Below are 17,660 nucleotides of genomic sequence, written 5' to 3'. Positions count from 1 at the left end.
TGTCAGTTCCTATACCTGTCTGTCTCTGTGTCAGTTCCAATACCTGTCTGTGTCTGTGTCAGTTCCTATACCTGTCAGTGTCTGTGTCAGTTCTTATACCTGTCTGTCTCTGTGTCAGTTCTTATACCTGTCTGTGTCTGTGTCAGTTCTTATACCTGTCTGTCTCTGTGTCAGTTCCTATACCTGTCTGTCTCTGTGTCAGTTCTTATACCTGTCTGTCTCTGTGTCAGTTCTTATACCTGTCTGTCTCTCTGTCAGTTCCTATACCTGTCTGTGTCTGTGTCAGTTCTTATACCTGTCTGTCTCTGTGTCAGTTCTTATACCTGTCAGTGTCTGTGTCAGTTCTTATACCTGTCTGTGTCTGTGTCAGTTCTTATACCTGTCTGTCTCTCTGTCAGCTCCTATACCCGTGTCAGCTCCCATACTGTACCTTTGCAGTAGCAGGGCTGGCGGGTAAGGTATTCTCTGCCAGCTGCATCGCCATGGGGTTGACTGGCTCCGCCTCAGGTGGGTGGGTGGCTCTCCAGTACGCCTCCAGATAGTCTGCAATGTGCTCACAGGCATCTGTCAGCTGATTCTCATCCAAGATGACGTCAAACATCTCCTGCAGAGAGGATGACGTCAGAGACCAGGTGAAAAGGTACAGGACTGTTAGTCAGAGATTCTAATAACAATCCTAATTCAGTCAGAGACTTGAGACACAATCTGTGTCATTGTTGCCTGCTTTCCCAGTCCGCTTAGACACAGAAGACAGGGCGGAGTAGGACTATAAAAAATAACGCTCTCCTGATAATCAGATCAAGCAAGTCTCTGATTAGGTCCTGGAGCACGATTCAGATAAGAAGACGCAAGGGAATAAGGTCACCCCAGAAAAGGACACCCAAGTGCAGTGTTTGAGGAGACACTGCTTAGAGACAGGTTTTTTGGATACACACCTAAGCAGATCTGTCCCCCTAGTGACATCAATAGTGTAAGCTAACAAAATGCCTATTCTAGACATACAGTACAATAGAGGGGGAGGAACTTCACAGACTGCAGAAGAGTTAGATAATGATAGGAAGCGGTAACAATATTACTATTACTCAATAGGGCTGATAGCTACTAACTAATAACAAAAAGTATCTGCCAGTAGGTCGTGTTTGGGGATCATGACTACAATTTGTCAAATGACTAATTGATGACCTAGTAAAATATATAGTCAAATATAAGGAGGTACTTTGATAACTGTACAGGGACCTAGACATGGTTGTGCTCTCACCGGTGGACACTGGGCCAGTTTGTCTGCTCCCACGAGCTGAACATTGAGATGCTTGGTCTGAGACTTCCCCCTTGTCTTGATCAGTCTCGTTAACACCTGGACAGCAGCCACGAAGAGAGGGAGGGTGAGGATGATGGCGGGGGGGGACGGGACGACGACGACAGAGGAGCATGTAATATATAGTACACACTGTGTAGAGCTGCTGCTGAGCTTTACTGCACCTTGGGGGAGGAGATCTTGACGTAGACGAGGATGGGGGCCAGGGAGGTCTTGGACAGCTGGATGGGGTGGTTGACCGTGTCTGCGTCCAGCACCACCAGCTGTAGACTCCGGGCCAGCTCAAAGATCCGTTCCACCTCCCCCTGGATCTGGGCTGCAGCAACATGGTGGAGGGGGGTCACTGAGACCTCCACGGTAACAACATGCTAATAAACCATCTATAGTTACATCAGCAATACACTGTGCTGTACAATTACTCATCAGCATTTTTTTCCCATTATTTTAACGGTAGGTAGGTAATAACATAGTTAGGGTTAGGGTTAGTCACACATTAATGCACTGTTCAATAAGACATATCTACCAGCATTCAGATCCCAATTTCTAGAGCCTAGAGCCTAAAAACAGCCAACCGTAACATTGTTATGAAGAGATTTGTACTGTATACTCATAAAATGTACATTTATATTAATTTGAAACATGTGCAAATCTATGCGAACGCATTGACTCAAGACGACAAGAGCAACGGCATAGGGGTGGGGATGATGGCAACCAACACTGATGTTGTCAGAGCCATGAGGAGGTGTGTCACAGAATGAATGAATACTTGAACAAACAGTACTGTACTTGGTACGTTTTCTTGGTAAAGGTTTTTTCTTAATTATGGAGAGCAATCACTGTCATCCACTGTAGCAGTCTTCCTGGCCTACCAGCCAGTTTTCAATTACTGAGCTCACCAGTACTCTTGTCTCTTTTTTAATGATGTTCCAAACTCTTGGTTTTGGCAAGCCGAGGTTTTGGCCATGTTTCAGATTTTCAGCCTAATAATAGCTTCCATGACTTTCATTGACACCTCTTTGGTCCTCATGTTGACAGATACCAATCGCCCCCCCCCCCCCTCTCTACCACTAAAACAGACATTGAGAACATTGGCTTGTGCTGTATTTCGTTCATCCAAATCAGTGCAGTCTAACTTCTTCTGATGGTTCGTGACAAGAGCAAGCCAAAGCCCATGTGCATAACAATAACAATAACAATAGCATAGCAACAAAAGCACCACAAGCTACACAGTCAAGGCAGTCAATAGGGTTTCTCGACAACAGTACAGTGGCTCTTTGCACATAAATGAGGAACAGGGACGAGGGTAGAGGGTCAAGCACAGATGAGCTACCGATGTTTCGTTCATACATACCCGCGGTGTCTGGGATAAGAGAGCAATGGGAGGGACAAGAGTGGAGAGAGCAAGGTAAATCACATCACCCCATGATTGGGTACTGACCCCCCTCACCCCAGACTATTAGAAAAAAAGGTCGTAGTACATCAGGAGAGGCTGGTGGAGCTCGAAAATGGAGGACGGGCTCATTGTAATGCATGGAATGGAACGTGTTTGATACCATCCTTCATTCCATTCCATTCATGACAATGAGCCCGTCCTCCAAATGTCTACCTCCACCAGCCTGTCCCATGGCATTCGATTACCCAGATTGTGCACTACTTTTGACAAGTATGATCAAAGGTAGTCCACTTAATTGGGAATGAGGTATCATTTCAGATTTCGACTAGTACTTCACTTTCAGAGAAAGAGTACTTGGAATTCTGTTACACTGTTAAGCTGGTGTTAAGCTGATTGAATTACGGTAAGTAGTAGTACAGATCTATATGTTGACCAGGCTTGTTGTGATTTCTTTATGAGAAAAGCTTCGTAGCTCTTACCTAAATTGGTGCGGGTGTTGGAGCGATCCATTAATGCTTTTTTGCCAGGATTGTTGAGTATGGATCGTTTTGCAAGAGAGATGTCTGCAGCGACACGAGTAATTGTTATTCTGAATAAGAAAAAAACATAAATAAGTATGCATTTTGTTGTCTGGTACTTGCAATGACAATAACGTTGAATCTAATCTAATCTAATACACAGCATATGCAGTAGAAAGATCCAGAAAACTCACCTCCCATCAAATCTATGTTTTAAAAAATCGAAGAGTGCTTTTTGCATCATATCTGTCACCTAGAACCCAAAGAAATGCCTGTTACTGTAACAGTTTAACTCTTTAATCACCAGCTGCTTTGTGTTTTTTAATAAACAAACATACATTCTGACACAAAACTTCATTAGGGCAATGCAAGGCATATCAACTCTACTTTAGGACTCATTAAAAACATTGTGTGCATTGTAAGATTTTAACAAAATGACATCACTCCAGTAACAAATAAGAAAACCTTTATTTCCCCCAGTAAGGATAACAAGTCCAACAACCCTAGACTTTGTCCCCTACAAAGGCGGACCATATTTCACTCCATCCTTAAGGATGTATAAGTGCCAGCCAGTTTAGGTCAGGTCAGGTGACCCTATGTGACAGCAGCTGGTGAAACCAGGAACAAGTCGACAAACTACTTACCTCTAAGCCCTTCAGAGACGGCCCCATCAGCACTACAGGACGCATGGTCGGAACCACGTCATACGAGCTAACCTGCTCCCCCTAAACCATCCAGGACACACAAGCAGCCTTGTGATTGGTTCATGACTCAAAAGCATATGAGTGTAGCACAATGCAGGACAAGCTTGATATGGACCCATAATATGAGGATTTTGAAGAACGCCACAAATGTGAGTGAGTATCATAATATTACATGCAATGGCAGAGTTACTAAGGGTAAGAAGCAGTGGTCAAGCAGACACGCACGCACGCACGCACGCACGCACGCACGCACGCACGCACGCACGCACGCACGCACGCACGCACACACACACACACACACACACACACACACACACACACACACACACACACACACACACACACAAACACAAACACAAACACACACAAACACACACAAACACACACTTACCGATTTCTTTTTTGCCTGTGCAACTGTGGGAGGGACAAGAACATAATGATAAGAGAAAGTGTACAGTACAGTAAAGTATACACATGATGAGACATTATCAATACACGTGGCAACAAACCTGTTGAGGGAGGGGTGTACTTCTTTGCGTTTAGGTCCGTAGCAACTGCTGTTTTGCTGAAATAATAAAGGAGATTGTAACAGTATCAGTAATGTACAACAAGCAACGTCAGTAGGCAAAAGGAGTAATACTTTAACAGAAGTAAAATACATTCAGATGCGTGTTTGATACCATTCCTCATTCCATGCCGTGCATTACATTGAAGGCGTCCTCCGATTTCTACCTCTACCACCAGCCTCCCCTGATTTATGAAGCATCAATGTAGGCCTTATAAAGATCTTATGAAGGCTTTATTAACAGTATGTAGCACATCCCTCCTTAAAAGTGTGATGAGTGATGAACAGTAAGTAGAGGGTATACCTGGCTAAGGCCTTGGCAGCTTTCCTGGCCTGCACCTCTCTCCTAATAAGGATCATCTCCAGGTTAACTGGACTAGGGATGAAGCCCACCACACCCTCCTCCTTCACGGGCCGCCCGATCCACCAGTCATTATTAAACTTCTGTCAGACATAAGGCAAAGTCATCGTCGTCATCATCATCATCATCATCATCATCACTGTTGTCGTCGTCATCGTCATCATCATCATCATCATCATCATCATCATCATCACTGTTGTCGTCGTCATCGTCATCATCATCAACATCATCATCATCATCATCATCATCACTGTTGTCGTCATCATCATCATCATCATCATCATCATCACTGTTGTCGCCATCATCGTCATCGTTGTTGTCATTATTAACATCATCATAACCATTCACCAGGTAAACATCCAATCACATCAAGTAAGTACAGCATATCGCAAACTCTGACCTCTTTGACGTGTAGGAAGTCCCTGGCCTCGAAGGTGACTGCCTGTCCGGGCACAGGGATGTTGTCATCATCCGCAGGGGTGTAGGAGAAGTTACAGCGCACAGCGAACGCCACAGGCTTGAACTAAGGATGGAGAGAAGAGAAGAGAAGAGAAGGAAGAGGAAGGTTCCATTTGAGAGAATAGGTGGGTTGAGGGAAGGTCGACCATCTGATGCAAGTGCACGTAATACGGCACAAGGCCTATCAGTCAATTGATGTTTCAATACACTGTCAAGTGCTAAAAGAGATAGCCTCATACATCATTCATTATCGATATACAGGGTCATGTGTTGTCATTATATGCCTATTCAATGGACAGGCCAACCATTTTCTACTCAACTATGAGCGAGTGTTTGCGCATTGTTGTGTATGCATGTGTCCAGTAAGTCTGCTTGACAGACAGAGCTCTTTCAGCCGTCCTAGGCAGGAGCGCTCATACAGAAACTGTGCTGATACCAGCGTTTGAGCATAAACACATGAGCCGGACAGACAGCCCTAGAGAAGCACTAATAATACCCATCATTTATTAATCTAACTTAATCTAACACAGGATACCACCCCCCCTAGTGAAATGAATGTCCTTTCAAAGCATTGAGTAGTGTCCAGTGCAGACAAATGTGTGTGTGTGTGTGTGTGTGTGTGTGTGTGTGTGTGTGTGTGTGTGTGTGTGTGTTTCTAATGATGGACCGTGTACAGTAGAAGCTTAGATATGCTAGAGGGGTAGGGCAAAGGGGTAATGCAGTGATGATATACAGTACTTATGACACACAAACACACACGCATGCCCGCATGCATACACGCACACACTCCTGTGAATTATGGTGATGCGCCATTTGTGAGAGCCCCAAGATGCCAGAGTATGAGTAATGGCTTTAAATCATTCATAAGAAATGTGAAGCTGTTTAAAAGATGAGCATATGGTGAGCATATGGTATATTAACTATTAACTTATTAATTTTGCCGTCCCTAAAGAAGAAAGAGTAAAGAATTAGGAACTACATAATCTTTCATGATGACTAGAATCTGTATCGACTACAACCCTCCACATTTCCACAAGTCATCTGGGTGATTTATTTCCTGACAATATTCATGTACCCATGGGCGTCAGCAGCTTTTTGAATGTGGGGGGGCCACTTTTTTTTCGGGGGGTCTGAATTTTTTTAAATAGTAGATTCAATTTCCTGCATTCTGGTGCGTTTTACACCCAAAATAATCTCCCTCTTTCTTTGTTTTTCCTTGGAGCTGGCATCGTCTGCAATTACTGACTACTATTATGTTTTGGTTTAACTCACAGAGGCCTGACACTGACACGTGGCACTTTTTAGGTACTTTATTAAATATGAAGATTCAAAAAGAATCAAAGAGTGAATTAGAAAAGAATGAGGTAACTTTGAGTCAACAAATTGAATAAAAAGTTATGAGGAAACATAAAATATGTACCTAGGCTACTCAGAGCCTATTACAATCAAACTTAGCCCTCTTCAGTGCATTGCAGAACATACAACTATAACAAACAAACAAAATCAAAGAGTGAATTAGAGCTGTCTCCACTGCCCCTGCCTGCTGCCCCTGACTCACTCTCACTCTCAACCACCTATATCAGGAGAAATGGGGATGCATTGAGCACTTGTTCATATTGTTTTTCTCTAATAGAACATTTGACATAGAAATACAATCATCAATACAAAAAATACAATCACAAGCATTTTAGAAATAGAAAAATAAATGGAACAGGTGTTTTCTTCTTATTTTTTAACCCTAGCTCAAGCAATCAGATGCAAAATTGATTCTTTGGGTGGGTGCAATGGCCAAATTAAATTGTGCAAATGCTCAGGGCAATGAACACGGGCAGGAGATGCAATAATGACAGGACAGGTAAGCACTGTGAGGTGTTTGTCGCCATTCTGTGCTTTTGATGACATTTCGCCTGTGTCTGTTCTGCATTTAAACATGTCTAACCGCACTAGTAATGCCTAACAAAACTGCTAGTGCCATATAGCTGATCTAGCTCGTATTTGGTTGCTAGTAGGCTATGCTAATTCTATTGCTAATACAGAGAATGTCTCATAAGGTGCTAACATTCTTATCAGAAAAGCTGGCTGTGTTTGACCTTGGGAGAACGCAATGTTGCTGTTTGGCCACTCACGGGAAAACTTGGATGACTTTGACTTACTTTTCTCTTCTTAGAATTTTTTTTCCTTATATCCATCTTGGTGGATGATCTAAATATCATCTTGCCTCAGTCTGAATGTTTTGAATCTGCGTGCGTGTCTGATTCTGCTGCTGCCGTGTTAAAAACAGAAGTAAAACGCGGAGTGGACTTCTGGATATGGGCAATCCCCTACTCATAAAGTGGAACGGATTTGATTGTGAAGCAATGAAAATAACGCTGACCAGTCATGCAACATATTTTTGATGGCAAATGTGGGGGGGTCCAAACGACCTTGTTTCAAAGGTGGGGGGGACACGTCCCCCCCCAAATATATGGTGGTGACGCCCATGCATGTACCCCAATAACATAATGGATGACTCGATTGCGAGCGTGAAATTCAGAAGCAATGTCACAAAGTGATTCCTCTGAGTAAAGAGTCCAGAGGTAAGAGTTAGTTAATCCTATCTGAGGCAAAGTTGAAAGTCAGCAAATATGCCAATCAAGCTGCTAATTGCTCCGGTTTGGAACCTTCGACTCGGCGGGAGTCTCAGGAGAGCCAGCGGGTCAGACTGCAGCGACGTCAGAGTCTGTCCATTACAGAACCCCGCTGGGAACAGCGTGTGAGAGGATTTAATTCAATCTTCAGTAGGGGAGCAACTTCCTCAGACGAGGGCAAACAGTGACAGTGGATTGTACGTGGATTGTACTGTAAGCATACCAGTAGTAGTATTGTTCTACTGCCCCTTTCTGTCATTGTCTTTTTAAACTATTTTTGCTGCTATATTGCTCTTTATTACGTTGTTTTTTTTAAATTATATTATATTATATATTTATTATTATATATATTTATATATTTTTTTATCTTTATGCCCTATGCACCAACCACACCGAGTAAATGTCCTGTATGTGCGAATATACTTGGCGATAAAATATTCGGAGTCTAATTCCGAACGGTGAGAGGACAGGTCGTTGGAGGAAGTACCTTGGCCTTTTCCAACTGCACCTGGGCGTTTCTCTCCTCTGCAACATCCTCCTGACGGTGGTCCGAACCCTGAGGGAGAGAAAGAGAGAGAGAGTAAGTGAGAGAGAGAGTAAGTGAGAGAGAGAGAGAGAGAGAGAGAGAGAGAGAGAGAGAGAGAGAGAGAGAGAGAGAGAGAGAGAGTGAGAAAGAGAGAGAGAGAGAGGAGGGGAGTGAGTGAGAGAGAGAGAGAGTGAGTGAGTGAGTGAGAGAGAGAGAGAGAGAGAGAGAGAGGAGGGGAGAGAGAGAGAAGTAAGTAAGTATTTTCATTAGAAAACAATTCCTATTAACATGGTACAGTAACTCTCCACCATAAAAAACATCGTGATAAACTCAGAGAAAGATATCAAACCCTTATGATTCCTCCAGAATGGCATATTGGGCGTTAAAAAAGCTTTAAGACCCTCTTTCCTACTGTCACTATACTAGTATTGTATTTATTGTGATTTTAATCCATGTACAGCGCTTTGGTCAGAGGAAATTGTTTTAAATGTGCCTTATAAATAAATATGACTTGACTAGTAGACGACACTAAAGTCTAACCAACCAAGCTGTCCTTTACACGAGAGCATGTCAGTATAGATGGGATGTGGTGCATTGGATTCCTGTCCTCTTGGGATACTCATGTTTATGTGAGTTGGATTCCTGTCGTCTTGGGAGTCGGGACAGTCAGGTTTACGTGCCATGTGTGATTACATTGTCCCCTCAAAGACACGGTAATGAATGCCCTCTGTGTCACACTCCGGAGGTGGCGCAAGCCGAGCCAGTCTGGCGCTCTGACACATCCCAATGTTACAAATCACCTCACACCCTCGACTCCCTCGGAGGAGGGGGAGGGGGGAGGAGGAATACATTTTATGACGGTACAACGCTGTAATAAGGAAGTAAAACAAAAAGTCCTTGGTAGGGTCATTATAGATAGATAGACTTTATTTGTCATTGCTACAGTACAGGTACCAAACAACGAAATTTAGGAGGGGAGGCTCCCCTGGTGTTTAGGAAAGGAAAAAGAAACACATTTTGGAAAAAGCATAGATGCATAAAATCACAAGAAGGTAAGGAGCTGGTTTACATCAATAGAGGCTATGTACACAATCCACTGTACTATACTGCACAGATAGTCAACTAGGGTTGTCATATTTCACAAGAAAGTATTTTTTCACATTATTTTAAAGTGTCACAGTTTGCAGGCTTGAAAATGTACATGTTTGTGCCTCAGCACTAGCTGCCATACAATCCGTCCGGACTGTCCTGGGCCCAGAACTTAGGCCTTTTCTGTGTTCAGGGCCTTGACGGCCCTGTGGTAGAAGCTGTCCTTCAGTCTGTTTGTCTTAGCGGCCGGGGTCCTGTACCTCCTGTTCGAGGGCAGCTTGACAAAGTGTTCGTGCCCAGGGTGGGTCGGGTCCTTGGAGATCTTGGAGGCCCTCCTGAGACAGCGTGTTTTGTACAGCTCCTCCAGAGAGGGGAGGGGGGTGCCGGTGATCCTCTGTGCTGTTCTCACGACTCTCTGTAGATCGCTTCTCTCCGCTGCCGTGCAGCTGTGGAACCAGTTGGAGATGCCGAAGGTGAGGATACTCTCCACTGCTCCGTGGTAGAAGGCCACCAGCATCTCCTTCTTGCTGTGTTGTTTCTTGAGGCATCTCAGGGTGTATAGCCGCTGTTGTGCCCTCTTGATGGTGCCTTTAGTGTTGTCCTTCCAGGCCAGGTCATCCCGCATGTTGTGTCCCAGGAATTATGGCTCAGTCAAGACTATACACCCACGGAAGCAATTCCTGTAAGTAGTTAACCTTCAACATTAAAGGAATTTGTGATCTGTTGTCGGATTTCGCTTTCTGATACGATAGAATCTCACTCACTTTCTGTCTCTCTCTCCTCCACTCACCCACCCCCCCCCCTCCCCCCACCTCTGTTATTCCAAATGAGTGCCCACTGTATTCTACCGGCAGTGATGTTCCTTTCACAGTTGGTGTGACAATGATGGATTACAACGTGAAAACACTAGACCGAGTAGTTATACCGGGTTTCACATCAACTCAAAGAGTAGTAGAGCCCAAAGTAGAGTAAATGTCTTTGAGCTGAGGAGATGCTTATGTGAGAGGAGAGTTGCTTGTGTCTGGGAGAAAGAGGAGACTAGGGGTGGAAGACCGGGGGAGAGAGTGGAAATAGGGAGCAAATGCGATCAAATGCGAGCAGGTGAAGGAAGAAAGTAGAAAGACATGAGGAATTCAATGGGGGAGAGAGGAACTGGAAGACTGAGGCGTAGAATAAACCAAGGCACTTAAAATGTACACAAAGGTTGTAGGTACGCTATGGCTGAGAGTCGGAATAGGAGAAAGGAAACTCATTGACACCAGTGTGTTTGACATCATTCCGTTCTATGCATTACAATGACGTCTGTCCTCCGATTTCTACCAACACCAGCCTCCCCTGGATGACACTAAGTCAGAGGACGGAGTAGTGGAAAAAGCGGACACAATTCCAGTAGAGCCTCATGCAGTAATTAGAATCGCCAGGTCTCCCAAACAGAAGGAGTCGCAGGAAGGAGGAGGGGTGGAGGAGGAGGGGTGGAGGAGGAGGAGGGGTGCAGGTGCTCTGTTCTCCAGTGGGCAGCAGAGTAATGCACAGGCGCCTGTCGTTGTTTACCCATGCCTAGCATGGACATCTGTTCTCTCAGCGCCCACCTCCCTTGCAACTCAATGTCACGCAGCCAACAGGACAAAACGCCACTGGTGAATTATTAAACAATACCAGGCCGGTTTCCGCCGGTGAGTTAAGGAGAGCTGCCTGTCAATGTGAGGAAGGCAGGGCACTGCACAACAAGCTGAGGAATGTATTGCTCATTTTTACAATATAGAACACAAAAGGCACTACTGTGATTTGGTATTTTGCTAATATCTGTGGAGGCATGTGCGCGTGTTTGATAATTGATACCATTCCTCATTCAATTCCATGCATTACAACGAGCTGTCTTCCGATGTCTCCACCCCCTGTTAGTATGGGGACATACTGAGAGAGGCTGGTGGTCCTCTGTGGCTTCGTCGGTACAGCATGGTGCTAACAACGCTTAGGTTGTTGGTTCAATTCCTGCTGGGACCATATATACTGAACAATGTATGCACTCACTGCCATGTAAGTTGCTTTAGATAAAAGCTAAATAGCATATATTACATATAGGCTGATTGGATGCTATGATGCTATGTAACCAAGCAAAACCAATGTGTGCTGTGCACTCTTTCATCGCATTGTAAATATTGCAACAACCTACTGTTGGACCATTTTTCCCATAATAATTGTATCAGTGATTCATGTTGGGGCTGCTCCTGTATGCACTGAATGTAAATTGCTTTTTATAGTGCCACTGCCAACGATCGTCAGTGTTAGCACGTAATGTGCTAAATAGGCTGTTTGGGTAAAGAATCAGAATCAGAATCGGACTCAGAATCAGAACATCGCTTAATTGTGCTACTGTACTCGACTGTATATCTTTCTATCGATGACAGTTCTCTCTAATCAGCCACCAGTGTCCAATCCCTCCCTTTCATTTCTATCACCCTCTGCCTACGTCTTGCACTCTCTTTCTTTCTCTCTCTCCTGCCGGACAGTCTGTTGCATGTACACTGATGAACCGTCTCCTTACCTCCTTCCCCTGTCTCTTAGGACAGCCTGTTGGAGGCACACTGACACGTTAATGTGATTACGTGACGTGGGACTGAGTGAAGGCGGAGGAGGCGGCGGGTGAAGGAGTGAGTCAGGCCCATCGCTGCCCTGTTAAAAGTCCCCCCGGGACGGGATCAGCGCCTCAAGGTGACTCCTCCACACCCGAAAGCGTTTACACAGCTGTTTCAGCACGCGCCGCCGCCACCGCCGCCGCCAGGACTCCACATTAGGAAAGAGCCGCTGATTGGGGAGATAAAGAACATGGACTCCATCACCCCCCCCCCCCCCCCGAAGTAAGATATCAACGGAATTGTGCCACCTACAGTTGAGCCAGTTGGCCACATTTACTCTAATGTGTACTGTATCTGTGTACTGTAAGTCCCTGGAGGACAAACTCTCAAAAGTCGGTGTCTTCAACAGTGTTGACCTGAGTTAGAGTCAATGTAATGTACCTGAGGCTTACAGTACTATACTGTCCTGTCTGGTACAGTCTCGTTCCCGGACACTTCTGCTGTGCGCAAAGGCCTGTGGATGATGTTATGTCTGATAGGGTGAGGAGAATCATGGCCAACAGCACACACAAGGGGGGCTGGTGGAAGTAGAAATCGGAGGACGGGCTCATTGTAATGCATGGAATGGAATGTGGAATGGTATCAAACACGTGTGAATTCGTGAATTTGATGATTTACGAAAAGGAGAATCACACAGAATCATCCATGTGGAAATAAAGATCCACTGCCTGATATTTTTCAAATTGCTTTGATTCAAGGGAAAACTACTTATCATGAAGCCCTTTTAACAAACAGTTAGTAGAATGCACCAAAAGCCATTTTGATGGTCAAAATATTGGAAATGTGTAGAGACCCAATGAAGAATGGAATTCAGAGATATTAAGCTAGCTCAAGGCTAGCACACGTTCAATCGATCTGCACTGCTACATGGCTACAACATGAGGTCTGTGTATATAGGGTGCAGACTAGTCGTGCGTAGCAGCTTGCTGTATGGAGTACCCACCAGAGATAGAGACAGAGCACATATGGGGAGACGTTTCCATGGAAACAATGCAAAGAAATTTGCAGCCTCAGCGCAAAATTGCTCCCATGATGAAATAGCCATTGTAACTTGAACTTTTGTGCTGAAAGAAGCTTACGAAAAACATCAAACAGTAACACTAGGCTTTGTAGCACTATTGGGCAAAACCTAGCCCATAATACTCCAGCTACTATACAAAGAGGTGTAAGTGCTTGTCAGCAGAGCCGTCGTCCCCAGAGACTGGACCACTCAATACAGAGAGAAGTGTTCATTCTAACAGTAATTCAACGCTACACCTAAATCAATGTGTATTCCTTAGAGGGACATACTGACAGTAGTACAGCTACAGTACATCTCCATAGCATATAGGATGTCACAATAATTAGTTCAGGTTGGCCCAGCACTCTAGTGCTAGCTTCCTCATTCGGGGCACTCCAAGGGTAACTTGTAAGATGGACATGCACACAAGCATGCAGGCACGCACACACACGCGCGCGCACACACATACACACACACGCACGTACACACGCATGCACGTATACACGCATACACGTACACACGCACACACATTCATGCACGTACACATACACACACATACACACACACACACACACACACACACACACAGACACAGACACACACAGACAGACACAGACACAGACACACACACACACACACACAGACACAGACACAGACACACACACACACACACACACAGACACAGACACAGACACAGACACAGACACAGACACAGACACAGACAGACACAGACAGACACAGACACACACACACACACACACACACACACACAGACACAGGGAGGTTTAAGGTGTGTGTGTGTGTGTGTGTGTGTGTGCGTGTGTGTGTGTGTGTGTGAGAAAACAGAATACCTCTGAGGAGAGAGCGATGGAAGTGGAAGAGGTGGGGATGTGGGGGCTCCTATCAAACATGAAAGTGTGGAAGAACAGGACCAAAGAAATGTGCTATTAACTTGCTGAAGGTAAAAAAGGACAATTACAAGATGAGGAGGCCTAATTAATCATTAACTTCACGTGTTAAGATTTTTGGGAGTAATTATCCGAGAAGCGCTTGTAATTGAAAACCGCTGAGATGTGTAGGCCTCCCACAAAGGAACCAAGAGTAACTTTCTAAACTCGTTGAAAAATCAAAAATAATTAACGTGCTTAGCTTGCCTCTAGAAAAGCCTTACACCAAAGCTTTGTGGGATGTAGAGTAGGTCAGTGATCTAATTGAGACTAATTTCCTGTCTGCCCATAAACGGCTTTGGCTGCCAGCCCAGGTATTCACAATCTTTCTCATTCACGCCCAGCAATTGTTAAAAAGTGCCCTTCTAGTGACTAAATAATAAATGTGTTTCATCTCTACCTCTCTTTCCTCTTTGTTCAGACTAAAGTAATCTATCTTGGGTGATATAAATCGTAAAGATGATGCGCTTCACTGCTATTGCTGTTATCAGGGTACCAATTTGCATGTGTTTTCTGTCCAGTTCTTTCAGGTCCTGCTTCATCAGCGCTTCGGCCTCATCTGTCAGGGGTAGCTGGCATCGCGCCCCAAGCCTACTACTGGCATGAAACAGATATGGCCGTTCTGGCACCTCACCGTTAAGCTTGGCATGAGAGACCAGTCTCCACAGTTGCAGCTGAAAATGGCAGTTAAATATTTTACAGCTTAAACGTAATTGACATTGTGGTTTATTATGGTATTTTATTGATAAAAGTGTAACTTAAAGTGTCTATAATTATAAGAGTTTGGATTTTTCAAACAAATATGTGAGATATGTTTGTAACTCAATCACTCCGGTCCACAGAGTTCTACGGAGCTCACATGATACACTGTTAACTAAACAATACATACAGTTATCTTCCACAGCTGCTCTCATCAATGCCTATCCCAACAATACACATGCTAACTCCCCTGATCTCTTTTATAATATTGAAAGTGATCTTATCAGTCGAGGCTGGTGGAGGTAGACATCGGAAGACAGGCTAATGAATGCATGTAATGAATGGAACGGAATAAGGAATGGTATCAAACACGTTTACAATGAGCCCGTCCTCCGATTTCAACCTCCACCAGCCTCCCCTGGCTTAAATACACCGGAGAATACATACAATGGTGCATGCCGAAAAGATCTGTAGATAAAAAATAACTGTATTGAAGAAAATAATAACCAAAGGGAGAGAATAGTCAAAGCTTAGATTCTCATCTCGCTCTCCCGCCTTCCCTACCTCTCACCCCCCACACCCCCCGCCCTCTCTGCCCTGTATTGCTCTTGGTCATGATTGTCTCTCAGTAAGGAGATTACGATGGCATGCCTCAATCCAGGATTTGGAGAGATTGAGACAAATGCAACCTCCTCTCACTCTGCTAACAGTACTGGGATTGCTGCCTAAGGCCCGTTCTCTGCTGTAGGGCAGTCAAACACAATATAAGACAGATACAACAATACAATAACTACATTAGTATAACAGGATACATTTCATATTTGGCCAGGGGTGATGTGCAGTATTTCCCGTCAGTAGTGGTGGGTTGCTTTGCTTGCACAGAGAGAATATGATGTAATCTGATACTGTGTACTGGGCATTGAAAGGAATGCAAAGTTGCATTCTTTTTTTGTTAATTTATGTTAATATAAAAGTCTCTATTCATTCTTCTATCAAAAAATGTAAATACAAGATTGAAGCTGCCAAATTAAAAACGAAATAAAATGAATAGCAAAGTGAATAATACATCTAATTGAAACTCCTTGTCCTTCAATTACAACTTTCCAAATGCCTTGCTCCATTTCTTCAAGTCAGGGAGAGAAGATATCTCGGCTAACAGCTAAGAGGCTTTTCCTATTCTGGGTAACAAGCACTGGGCCTTTCCTGCAGACAACAGTAGGCTGGGCCAACCCAGGAGTGCCTCTCTCTCTCTCTCTCTCTCTCTCTCTCTCTCTCTCTCTCTCTCTCTCTCTCTCTCTCTCTCTCTCTCTCTCTCTCTCTCTCTCTCTAACTCTCTCTCTCTAACTCTCTCTCTCTCTCTCTCTCTCAAAGCCTAATATTTGGAACTCAAATTGCTGGTAACCTTTTAGGCTCAATATTGCTCAGCCTATGAATTCCCCAGAATATTACAGGCTACCATGGTTGAATGAAAAAAATATGCAGCAGCTGTAATACTTGCAATACATGCATACGTACGTTAAGCAATACAACAACTGAACGACATGTGTTTTGGCCTACTCTCCTGGTTAAAGTAAAGAGCCTTGCCACTCCACTTCTTCTTTGATCAACACATATCATCTAAAAGTTGTGGGCATGTCAAATAGAGGTCATATCTGGTCTTATGTTATATGTCATGTAGACTTATTCCTGTATCATCCAAAACAAAATGCATGTATGATATGGAGGGCAGTTTTCAGTAGGCTTATTTCAGTTAAACTCATAAATATGCATGCAATATAAATACAATTGTAGCCTATATATTTGATTATCAACCACAAAAATACTGTCAACCTAAACCTGTTTCCTATAGGATACAGACTCCTCCCAGAGTCGCTTCATGACACGGGCAGGTTGGAATAACTCAACCCTGCACACAAATCGTGACGTTAGAATTATAAGGTTCCATCTCCATTTTTGTCAAAATTGAGTTTTTTACATAGGCTACTCTGATTCATTAGGTGTTTATTAATGCCTGTGTGGTGTTATTTTAAAAATGTTGACATTTTTGAGTTAGTAATTCATAAAATACAAAGGTTCCATCTCACAAAACATAATGGAATGTAAAAACTTTGAAGCTCAATATCTCTGAACTACCCTAAACGGAGATAGAACCTTATCATTCTAAACGGAGATAGAACCTTATCATTCTAAACGGAGATAGAACCTTATCATTCTAAACGGAGATAGAACCTTGTCATTCTAAGCACACAAGTCCTAAGTGTTGCAGTGCAGTGGTGCAGAAGGGCCTCACGCAGAGATTATGCTACGCGCAACAGATGGTACATTCTCCTATCCTCCCTGCTCATCACACGCACGCACGCACACACACACACACACACACACACACACACACACACACACACACACGCGCGCGCGCACACGCAGGCACGCACGCACACACACACATGCACGCGCGCGCACACACACACGCACACACACACACACACACACACACACACACACACACACACACACACAAACACACAGAGGTTTGTAATAGTTTACCTTTTTCTTGGGCGGCATTGCGGTTAAACGGGGCTGCCTTTGGTCGCTCCAAGGCTGTGATGGACACTATTAAATGTCCGATTGTTCTCCTGGCTGCAATAGTGCAAACATTGACCCATATGCCATGAGAAGGGCTAGAACTTTTCAAGCGATCGATAAGCAATAGTATCCGAGAGAGCTATGTCATATAAATGAAACGGCGACAATCGTTACAGATTCGGGATCTTGCGCGCAAATCAGACAGACGGCGTTCGGCGAGGACGAGTGGCGTGTCGCC

The 17,660-nt window shown here is 44.2% G+C and overlaps 1 protein-coding gene across 1 annotated transcript in view; it reads right to left on the bottom strand.

Annotated features, from left to right (window-relative positions):
- cacnb2b (calcium channel, voltage-dependent, beta 2b) overlaps positions 1-17,660 on the bottom strand; it is a gene marked incomplete at its 5' end in the record, with an annotated part of 29,439 nt that overhangs the window by 4,482 nt on the left and 7,297 nt on the right. Inside the window, 11 exons of the mRNA XM_080546354.1 lie at positions 431-604; positions 1,259-1,354; positions 1,480-1,658; positions 3,188-3,297; positions 3,421-3,479; positions 3,871-3,951; positions 4,322-4,344; positions 4,440-4,495; positions 4,800-4,939; positions 5,257-5,379; positions 8,430-8,498. Of these exons, the coding sequence (XP_080402480.1) occupies positions 431-604; positions 1,259-1,354; positions 1,480-1,658; positions 3,188-3,297; positions 3,421-3,479; positions 3,871-3,951; positions 4,322-4,344; positions 4,440-4,495; positions 4,800-4,939; positions 5,257-5,379; positions 8,430-8,498 (1,110 nt within the window). The remainder of the gene's footprint in view (positions 1-430; positions 605-1,258; positions 1,355-1,479; positions 1,659-3,187; positions 3,298-3,420; positions 3,480-3,870; positions 3,952-4,321; positions 4,345-4,439; positions 4,496-4,799; positions 4,940-5,256; positions 5,380-8,429; positions 8,499-17,660) is intronic.

This window comes from Nansenia antarctica (genome assembly GCF_963989245.1).
Source record: "Nansenia antarctica genome assembly, chromosome: 16".
Taxonomy (NCBI): Eukaryota; Metazoa; Chordata; class Actinopteri; order Argentiniformes; family Microstomatidae; genus Nansenia; species Nansenia antarctica.
The sequence above is the reverse complement of the archived record's forward strand: the minus strand, read 5'-3'. Positions and strand labels throughout refer to the sequence as shown.